Source organism: Impatiens glandulifera, chromosome 2, assembly GCF_907164915.1.
Source record: "Impatiens glandulifera chromosome 2, dImpGla2.1, whole genome shotgun sequence".
In the NCBI taxonomy this organism is placed as follows: domain Eukaryota; kingdom Viridiplantae; phylum Streptophyta; class Magnoliopsida; order Ericales; family Balsaminaceae; genus Impatiens; species Impatiens glandulifera.
The window spans coordinates 20569080-20580657 of record NC_061863.1 but is presented as its reverse complement, the minus strand read 5'-3'; the positions used below and the strand labels follow the sequence as shown (position 1 = coordinate 20580657).

At 35.1% G+C, this 11578-nt stretch overlaps 1 protein-coding gene across 1 annotated transcript; it reads left to right on the top strand.

The window, feature by feature from the left end:
* LOC124924484 (glycosyltransferase BC10-like) lies at window positions 1-1185 on the top strand. Its single transcript, XM_047464515.1, has one exon. It carries the CDS (start codon window positions 34-36, stop codon window positions 1183-1185), a length of 1152 nt encoding a protein of 383 aa, XP_047320471.1. The 5' UTR covers window positions 1-33.
* Window positions 1186-11578: the final 10393 nt, after the last annotated feature.

Here is an 11578-nt window from a genome sequence, read left to right as displayed (position 1 = left end):
AGAGAGAGAAAGACAGCCAAAAACTAGACGGTCATGCTGTTTCCCTCTCCATTCCACCTCTTTTGTGTCATTCTCCTCTGTTTCCCTCTCGCTTTCGTCTTCACCATCACTTCACCTTCAAAACCAGAACCACCAATCCAAAGCACCATAATAATAAACACAAAACCTAAATCCACAATCTTTTCACAACTCAATAGCGGCAAGACCAAGAACTACACTTCTAAAAAACTTGCCTTCTTGTTCCTCGCCCATGCACCGCTTCCATTCTCACCTTTATGGGAACTCTACTTCAACAATGTATCAAAACATCAATACAACATATACATACACGCCGACCCGACCCGGAATTACGATCCTCCATTCTCCGGCGTATTCCAAAATCGAGTCATACCCGGATCAATTCGGACTCGAAGATATTCCCCAACATTAATCGCCGCCGTGCGCCGTCTCCTAACCCATGCACTCAAGGACGATAAGTCAAATTCAATGTTTGCCCTCCTCTCCCCATCTTGTATTCCTCTCCATTCATTCAATTTCACATACAAAACATTGATTCCATCCCGTAAAAGCTTCATCGAGATACTGAAAAACGAGCCAGGGATGCTGGATCGATGGATGGTTCGTGGGGAAAACGTGATGCTGCCTGAGGTTCGGTTTGAGGATTTCCGAGTTGGGTCACAGTTCTTTGTATTGACACGTAAGCACGCGAAGATGGTGGTGAGTGATCGGCGGCTTTGGGGGAAATTCAAGATGCCTTGTTTGAGACGAGACACGTGTTATCCAGAAGAGAATTATTTTCCAACGCTACTTAACATGCAGGATCCACGTGGATGTGTTCCGGCCACGTTGACTTACGTTGACTGGAAGGGACGCGTGGATGGTCATCCTCGGACTTATAATGGGTCGGAGGTGGGACCCGAATTGATTGAGAAAATCAGGGGAAGACGACCTAGGTATGGGGACTTGACGATCAACGGTTCAGATGGGTTTAGGAGGGAGATATTAGGTAATCACCATCGTTATCATTATCCTTTCTTGTTTGCGAGGAAATTCGCATCTGAATCGGTGCAGCGGCTGTTAAGTATGGCGAGTGACGTTATATTTGCGGATGATCATAAATCTCTCATTTCCTCAAAGAGGGAAGGTTTAAATGAGATAATTATGGATGTTGCTGCTCCGGCTTAATGAAAGAGGTGAATAGTGCTGCCTCAACTTTTCTTATATTTTTAGCTTTTTTTTTTTACTTTCAAAAATATATATATTGGGGTTATTCGAAATGTTCTTTTTTTTTTTGGTTTAAAGTTCAAATATAGAAAATAAAGATATGTCTTTGTTAATATTGGAAGTTTGAATGATCTTTGATTACGATATATATGTTACAAACTCTGTTTAATTAAAAATGTGTAATCAAATAAAATGGATTTGTGTTAGAGAATTTGTTTTAAAATTTAAATATAATGCATGTATGATGTATCTATCTACTCAGATCCCAACTCAATTTAAAATGGAAAGGTTCAGTCTAGAAATCTTATCAATTTTGCAACTCTGAACTTAAAAATCTATAAAATAGATTTTGACCATTCAGATATTATCGACGTTTGAAGTCTATCATCAAACGGTGTAAACTTCAACAAACAAAAATCTTGTCCGGTTATTACTTCAAATCTTGTCTATCTTGTTATTCTCAAAATTCAGTTAACCTAAATAAAACATAATATTCCTTCCCATTATATATTTTGGTCCTATATAAAACACTCTCCAACTAGGAGGCCAAAACCCAACAAAAACTTAGGTTACCATTTCCTATCCAAACATCGTTTCCTTCCATTTTAATAGAAATTTAGAGAAGCTTCCTTGTGGACTTGTCTATAAATGCTACCTAGTCCCAAAACTCTTCAAAGCCTCCAAAATAGAGTTATCATATTTCCTATTTGTATTACCACAATAAAATATTTAATTTTTTTGTGTTAATTTTATTTCCTTCTATTAAGATTATACACTAAAAGATATAGTTTTCTAGTATCAAAATTGTGTATTATGAACATACAATAATTGCAATATTGCAATATATTTCACGTGTGAACACTCACCAAGCAATATTCACAACAAACATGAGTGATGGATCGCCTCTCAATCGTTCAAGTGATCCGAGTAGAAATAGAGGATTTGAATAGTGAACACTTTAATGAATTTTATTCATGTCAACATCCAAATGATATTGTTCATGATGTAAATGAGGAAATTATCACATATTGATAAGTAGAGTGATCAAATCAGGGATTATAGACACATTTCATGTGTAAATACCTACAAGGTAGTATTCAAAGCAAACATAAGTGAGGATTGCCTCTCAATCGTTCAAGTGATCGGAGTAGGACTTCCATGATAATGGACAATGAATATACTACACTACAATCCTTGGATGATTGAATAGTGAGCATTTTTATGGGTGGATGATTGAATAGTGAGCATTTTTATGGGTGATACTCTCCTGAACTCCCAAGAGATAGTGTTCATGATGAAAATGAGAAAACAATCGTCTATTGATCGATAAAGTGATTAAAGTAGGGATTTTTGTATAATGAGGAGACCTCATAGTTGTAGAGACTAGTTCCCACACCTTGCGAATGAAAATCGGTACTTCGTCTCAAATACTATGCATTATTTGTAATGAATTCATTAATACCTTGTTGAACATGTAGGATGTTGACAAGATCCAAAGAAGTACATACTCACTTTTCATGAGCTTGATTTTTTAAACTTGTCTTCAAAAGGGACATAAAAGCAACTCTAATGATTGGGAGTTAGATGGGCTTAGAAAATAAGATGTACACTACAAGGGTTTTGAGAAAACTTCCACAAATATACGCTTGGAGCTATCATTATTGGAGTTTATAGAATGCAGACCTATAACATTTGGTCATATTGCTAGTATATAGGAAGACAAGAATAATGGAGCAGTGCGTCCTCTAAGACAAAATTTTCTCCAAAGTAGGTTCAAGCACCTCTTTAACTAAGAACCACTGCTAATATGTAGGGGTGGACAAAAAATTTGATTCGAAAGACCCAATCCGTTGATCCGACCGATCCAATCCGAAAAAATCCGTATTCGATCCAATATTTTTACTGAATTTCCGGAACGAATACAGATTGGGCAAAAAAAATTACGGATACCCGAAGCCGATCCGGTGATTTTTAAAACTTAATAAATAAATAAACTCAAACAAAATTATTATTAAATAAATACAAACTCAACCAAAAATCTCTCTCTTCCTTTCTTTTCCTTCCCGTTTCTCTTTACAAACACAAATAAAAATATTATTAAACAATTACAAACCAAACAAAAATATCTATCTTCCTTTCTTTTCCTCCCATTTCTTTGTACAAACCCAGACAAAAATAAAAAATCTCTCTTCCTTTTATTTTCTCCCATTTTTTTTTACAAACCCAAACAAAAATATGTCTCTTCCATTTATTTTTCTTCCCCTTTCCCTTTAGATCTATTGTGAATTTGTTCTCTTTAGATAGAGACCTATTTTTAGAACTCAAATCGTCATTAATCATTGGAGGCTTGGAGGATGGAGCTTCTATAACTTGTAAGAAAAAAATATGAATATAAAAAAATCGGATCAATGGGTATCCGGTTGGCCGATCCGATCCGGTGTTTTCGGATCGGATAGTGGTCGGATACCAGGTCGGATACGGATCACAATTTTTGAAAAAAAATAAAGTCGGATATCCGATCCAAAATATCGGATCGGATCGGTAGGTTTGTCCACCCCTACTATTAAGCCTCACAGGACATTCATCGATCTAGGAATGTTAGCATCTAAGGCTCTAGAAGTGTTGATGCCATGAAAAATTATCCATGTACTGGCCCCATAACCAAGAAAGGAAGTAATGAGGAAGTTTGTTAATGAGTGGTGCAAATACCACCAAACTAAAGGGCATTTCATTGATTTATACTTTTCCATTCAAGCATAAGATTCATGATTTCAATGATGAGGGTACTATTCCAATACCACAATTGAAATCTAACCCTCTACCTGAACACACTATCAATCTTGTCCTAGTAGATGTAGAGGTAAAAAGATGTTATATTCACCCTACATAATTGATAATGATGATTGTTGCTTTCAACTTGTTCAATTTTGAGGAATTCAATCCAGACAATTGGTGGAAGATGAATTGGTCTAGACTGATGAGAACGTTGTAGATGATTGGTGAGAAGTTAAACCGGTGCAAGTTGACGTAGAATTCGCAAACGATTGGTGTTCTTAAGACAGGGAAGTTAAAATTGCTATAAATCTGAATGACTTTTGGAAAATAGATGAAGGTGTTGAAAAAAGTCCAAGGAAACTGAAGTACATGCCACACGAAAGGGATTGGATTATCAGCCCACGTTCATGAAAATCGCGCCTCTAGATAGACAAATTAAAACCGACAAAGGGAAGGGTAGAAAAGCTAATGTTCAACGCGCGCAAAATAATGGCAACGGTCTACTCGCCCAATTAATGAAGACAAATACAAATGTGTCAATTTATGAACTTCTAATGTATTTTATTGAGCATCGATAAGCTGTTCTCAATGAGATTTCTCCAACGAGCATATTAGTGAATACTTCTCTAGAATAATTGGTTGGAATGGTTTGTGAGATAGCGTGAACCAAAGATAGCATTTGACAACTCAGATGTGCCATCATATGGTGTAGATCATTCTAAGACGTTATACATTTATGTTAACATGGAAGAGAAATATGTCCCAATGGCCTTAGTTGATAATGTTTCAACTTTGAATATTTGTCCATGGAGAATTTTAGAGAAAATCGGTGTTCCGAGAGAAAAAGTTGTACCCTTAAACTTATATGTTGGCAGTTTCGATATCGCGAAGAAAGAAATCATGGGTAGCTTTAAAAAAAATGTGAAGATAGAAGAAGTATCGTATAAAGTGGAGTTTGTTGTCATCGACATGAAACCGTCCTATAACATCATTATGGGTCGACCATGGTTGCATTAGATGAAAGCAGTTGCGTCAACTCTACACCAGAAGGTTCGGTTTATATCACAAGGAAAGTTGATCACAATAAACAGAAATTATATGTCATAGTAGGTACTAGCTCAGCACATGCTGCGTCTGAATAGGTTCACCTCAACGATTTTATTGTTGGTATAATATTAGGGAAATGTAATGATCCGTACAAGATGTCTATTCGATTATTTTCCTACTCTAGTGTTGTATATGATGAACATGATGAAATAATTTACGAGTTTTGGTTTAGTTCCATAAGTTTCAGGAATTCTGGGATTAGTATAGATGGTAGGAAATGTGAATCGCCGCGGTATGAGTTACGAACCATCTAGCTAGACTCCATGAGGAAATTATAGGTAAAATAGTCGACACTTACATTCCGATCCTACCCACCTTAAATAGACAATTCGTAAGGCAAGGATAAACATTTTCTTATTGCCAATTCCCAAAACCATTATACACCCAACCTCCAAACGCAGATTGCCTTATTACTCAAACCCATTTTTCTTCTTTGATCAGCGAAACTAGATGATTGACAAGACTTACTAGAGTGAATGCATCAATTATTCTGGGAATGCGAGCCAAGAATGAGAACCAACTCTGAAGGCGCAAAAACAAGATCTTCTGAGCCGTTCCGGCCAGAAGAATTAATCCACACTAATTCAGAGTGTGATGATTCTACGTACTGAAGGCGAAGAAAATGATCCATACTTGATGAAACACGCTCTAGGCATCAAGGGCACACTAAAACTGATTTATAATGATTTAAAACAAACAATTAATGTTTTTCGAGAATAATATTTTTCTAACGTTTTGAACAATATTTTTCCTAATAAAGATACAATTTCTGATTATACAACCTCGGACAAAACGTTTGAGTTATAATGAACTTACGACATGAAACATTACTTAGATAAGAAGGAGGAGGATTTTTCCACTAAAGAGGAAACAATTGAAATAAATCTTAACATTGAAGAAGATCCACAAATCATTTTAATTGGAAAAGTTTAAATAATTTAGAACGAGAAAATCTAACTACACTTTTAAAAATAAACAAAGATGTTTTTGGATGGTCCTATAAAGATATGCTAGGTATTGATCCTGAATTCATCCAACATTGCATACCACTTTACAAAGACACAAACTGGTAAAGCAAAAGCTATGGAGAATGAAGGTATGCATTATGGACAAAATCAAGGAAGAAGTCTATAAGAAACTCGACACGAGATTCCTTGAAATGGTAGACTACTAGTATATCATGCAGCAGAACATCAACTCCTATCGTTCATGGACGGATTCTCAAGATACAATCAAGTGCTGATGGCTTTAGAAGATAAGGATAAGACGATGTTCATCACGGAAATTGGAACATTTTGCTACAGAGTCATACCTTTCAAGCTGAAGATTGTATGAGCAATGTTCCAAAGAGATGCTACAATGATCCTGCACAACTTGATCCACAAGGAGGTGGAAGTCCACGTGGATGATATAATTGTCAAGTCAAAAGATCGAGAAGGATACATCCAGAATATCGATAAATTTTTACAATGCATCCGAATATTTCAACTCGGGCTCAACCTGAAGAAGTATACATTTAGAGTAACAACTACGAGGAATTGAGGTTGATCCGAGCAAGATAGAAGTGATCACAGCGATGCCACATCCACGAAGCAAGAAAGAAGTGTGAGGCTTTCTATGTAAGATCTACTATATAAGTCGATTCATGAACAAGTTGACTATGGCATGTGATTCTTTCTTTAAACTTATAAGGAAGAATTAAAGATTTATTTGGGACAACGCTTCTCAGAACACATTCGAGAGGATAAAGGAGTACCTCAAGAACCCTCCTATTGATGCCAACAAGATCAGGCGTGCCATTAATCCTATACTTAATAGTTATAGAAGACACGGTGGGTAGACTACTAACCCAAGAAAACTAAGAGAAAATAAATGTCATAGTCTACTACGTGAGAAAACGCATGACATGTTACAAACTCAATTACACGCTAGTAGAGAAGGTGTGTTGGGCACTCGTGTGGGTAACAAAGAGACTAAGGAATTACATGCAAGCCCACACAATCAAGTTGGTGTCAAGGCTCGATCTAATTCGTCATTTATTCTAGAAAATGCTCTTGTCTCCTAGACTAGTTAAGTGGATTATAATGATCTCGGATTACAACATCGAGTATATAGTTCAGAAGTCTATCAAGAGAAGCGTTTGTAGACACTTATCACACATTTTTATAGTTTATAAATAACTATTTTTGAAATAATTGACTTTTCAAGAAAACTTAATTTCATATTTCAATAAAATTAAGGTGAAAATTAACCTAATATATAGAAACACATGGGTTTTTCATACTTAATATACTTAAGCTATTTTATCATGTAATATCACATTAAGTAATAAAATAAAATTTATAAAAAAAAAAAGTTTTTTTAATAATAACAAGATTTTAATATTTTTTTAGATAATTAATTTGATAAAGTTTTTTTAATTAAATGAATTATTATGTATAAAAGGTTTAATTAAATCAACTTAGACATATGATAAAAAAAAATTTAACATGAAAACTTTTTTTATAATAATGATTAACGAATTTTTCAAAACTTTTTTTTGTTAAACTTGTTATTTAGATTAATTAAATTAGTTTAACATTAAATAAAATGTATAAGAATAGGTCTATAGCTTTTCAATTTAGTATTTTTTTCCCATAAAAAGTTTGTTTTTAATGTTAATTTGATTTATTTCCTTTAGATTAGGAATGAATATAATTATTTTCTTTTAAAAAAGAATAATCATATATTGTTTTCTCTTTAATCGTTTTTAATTTAATAACATATGTAGGCAAAAATAGGAAACCATGTGGACTTCAATGATTTACAAGAAGACTTCAAGGCTTCAACCAAAAAAGGTGGTGGAAAGCCTAGAAGCATCCAACCGTGAGCTTGAAGAAAGAGCTTGAAGACTTGGTCATTTTTTAATTAAAAATCAAATGAGCAAGTGATTAAATCATTTTAAAAAGAATCTTAAATCATATTGGACAACACTTGACATTAGTGACATGTCAAATGGAGAATGCTCTAATTTAAACATTTTTTACATGTTTAAATTTAAATTCTTTTTCAACGTGTAGGGTAGTTAAATGGGCCTTTAAATTTTCCTTGAGATTTCTCTCTTAATACACACCCTAGTGCACTTGCACAAGGACCTTGAATTCTTCACTCTCACGTCTCTAGGCTGCCCCTTTTTAAAAAAAATCTCCTAAGTAATCATCAATTAGTTTTTATTGATCACAAGTGTTTCTTAGGACTTAAAAATTTCACTTTCCCGAAATCATGAACAACCCTCTTTGTAAATTCTTGATTCTTCCCCTTTGTCTTTGTCTATTACTATTAATAAATGTTTTGTCTGTGCCTATTCTATTATATAATGTAATTTCATATTAGATATGCTAGATAGGGTCTTTAGTTATTACTTTCACCATGTAAATTTGCAAACTAAATCAACATGTACATAAATTAAACAAAACAACAAAAAACTAGAAAATAAAATTAAACAATGGTCTTTGATCCAAAACATTTTTTAAAATCAAAATTGCCTCAAGAACTAGCCATTTGAAAGGCCCTCGGTCAAAAACCTTGAATCGTGATTTGAATCTGGATTATTTTGGAAAAAGATGATTAATATATACTTTAAAAATTTTGGATGAAAATATTATGATTTAATGGTAGATATGAGACCTTTGATCAAAAACCTTTTCAAGAACTCTAAAAACTAAGCCTAAAAAAATATAATTTGTCTTGCTTTGTATAGTTTGATTTTAATTTTAAGGATGTTAGATCTAGGTTTTGTGTTATATAAATGTGTATTCATGTTTTAATAACCGTTCTGTGAGTTTTTGTGTAATTTGGGATCGATCGAGATCACCAGGTATTTAGTTAGCTAGGACTAGGTCAAAAAGTCGGAAGAACGGTATGTTGTTGTAACGATGCTTAGGACCGAGACAACGAACCCTGAAGTAAGAAGACACCGCATAGGACCAAGAAAAACATATACTTAAGTGCGCATAGATGCTAGCCGACCAAGGATCTCTTCTGAATGCGGAGATCAAGGCCTCCTCGACGCTTACAGTGCTTCTAGATGCTGCTAGGATGCACTATTGAACCTTCGCCCAACCGAGAAATTCACATACTCCCTTATTGAAGAATAGGACCGAGTGGGTGCATTTTTCTCCTACAAGTTCTTCACCCGACTTTGAGGACTTAGCCTTAGGCTAGTTTTCCCACCACTTCCGACCGATGGAAAAAGTAACTCGATGGTTGTTGCACCTAGTTTCCATCCGACCAAGTGATGTAAACTCCATGTTCGTTTTTTTGTACATCTGACCAATAGACCTTACTTAGGTTTATTGTTTTATGCACCCTCAAGTTAGCCTCCAAAAAATCATTAAAAGACCATTTTATCCTTTTAAATTTAATAAAATTACTGTTATATATAAAGTCATATTATTTTTCCATTTTTTTCATTACAAGTATGTTATGATCGGTGATAACAATAGAAGGGGGTTGAATATTTTTGAGCTAATTTTCACTTTCAATGCGATTTTAATCCTGTTAGAGATTAAAATCTGTTTCTATTCTTTGACAAATCATAGCAAGCTCTTGAACGGATTCATGTGCGGAAATTGCTTCATAGATTTGAAGCGGAAAATATACGACTGAAGAAGCAGTAAGGAAATAGCACATGATTTTATGGATGTTCGGAAATAAAACTCATATGTAACCCCTTCTTCTGTTTATAAACGGATTCCACTAGAAAACTTTAATTTGTATAGTCTCTACACAAACTCAATCAGATCACAGGACTTAACAACGGCCTGTTCTGAACTCCTAGCTATCACACTCTGTTGAACAGACAATGTTCTGTTCAACTTACAACACTGAAAATACTATCAGATAGTACAGTATATTATCGCTCAGTTTAACGTAGTGATTCTCAGAATAAACTAGAGAGACAGTAATTAAAGAGCTAAGAAATTCTGAGATCAAGCCAGAGAATTTCGAGTAGAAAAGAGAGATTCGTCATTGTACTCTAGAGCCTTTTTATATTTGAATCGTAGCAACGGTCGAATCTAATTCGTAGATACAAGTCAGCTTTCTAATGGTTGTACGCCAGATGTACGGGATAGTAAGCATAAATAATATTCGTTGGAACGTGGCATATAGGATGGTAGTGAGTGAAATATTCGGTAGAACGTGGTGTACTAGATATTACTGCGCGGGCTAGTGGAGTATTTTTGTACGTGGAAGTTGTACATTATGGCGTATTAAGCTGATGTGGTAGTCGACTATTTTTGCAACACAGTTGTTGGCTAGTCAATTGTTAGTGCAACACTATTGTTCGCTTCTTCAGTCTACTGTTGAGGTAAGGATGCTTCCAGCACTTCTTCAGACTACTACTGAAGCAAGGCTACTGCTAGCGCTTTTTCAAACTACTGCTAAAACAAGGATGCTGTTAACGCTACTTCAGATTGTTGCTAGCATAAGGTTGATGTCAGTGCTTCTTCAGACTGTTGCTAGCGTAAGGCTGCTGCTAGCGCTTCTTCACACTGCTGCTAGCGCAACTTCAGACTGCTGCTGAAGCAAGGCTGCAGCTAGTACAACTTCAGACTGCTGCTAAAGTAAGGCTGCTGCTAGCGCTACTTCAGACTTCTACTGAAACAAGGCTGCTGCCAGCGCGCTGAAGAGAACTTTTCTATTGACAAGGTTGTTGCCAGCGCCTCTTCAACTCTGCTGACGTTAACTCTGCTTCTAGCGTCTCTACAGCTCTACCTACGCATTAAACGTTTGCAAAACTTAGTTTTATTCAATTATTAACACATCATCAAAACAATGTCGTATTGATTTTAATTATCCTAAGTTCATTTTAAACAATTAAGGCATTTTTCTTAATTCAACATAATTAATGATTTCCTCTTTAATCTTAATTAAATAATTTCCCCTTTTTCTTTCTTTAACTTAATCTAATAATTTTCCCCATTTTGATTATGTTAAAACTAAGTCATGAGAGTAGGGAATTTAAAGGTAAATTATATATTTATATATGAACATAAATACACAAAATATTTAGAGTTAGATATCCCCTTTTAGATTCTTCGTAGCTTTCCTGAGCCCGCTCCATCTGACTCGCTAATAACTCACTATCTCCATCTTTGTCCAGGCTTCCCCCTACCTACTCTTCCCCCTCGACCGCTTTCCCCCTTTTTAAGAGCATCAGCATCTTCTATATGATTGTTTACTGTATTCTTAGGAAAGTGTGTTACTTCGGCAATTTGCATACCGATAGTATCAATCTTCGCGGAGAGATCCTGGTTTTGGTTGCAGGTAGTTTTAGTAGAATAGATTTCATCCTAGTCATGGACTTCTTGATGATCGTTACCTTAATAGAACTCCTCGAAACTTGGTTAAGGATTTTATCCTGCGCCGAAGCCTTTGAGGCCGTTGCTTTTAAGGTAACAGTTGACTGCTCCTTCAGAAATTCAAATTC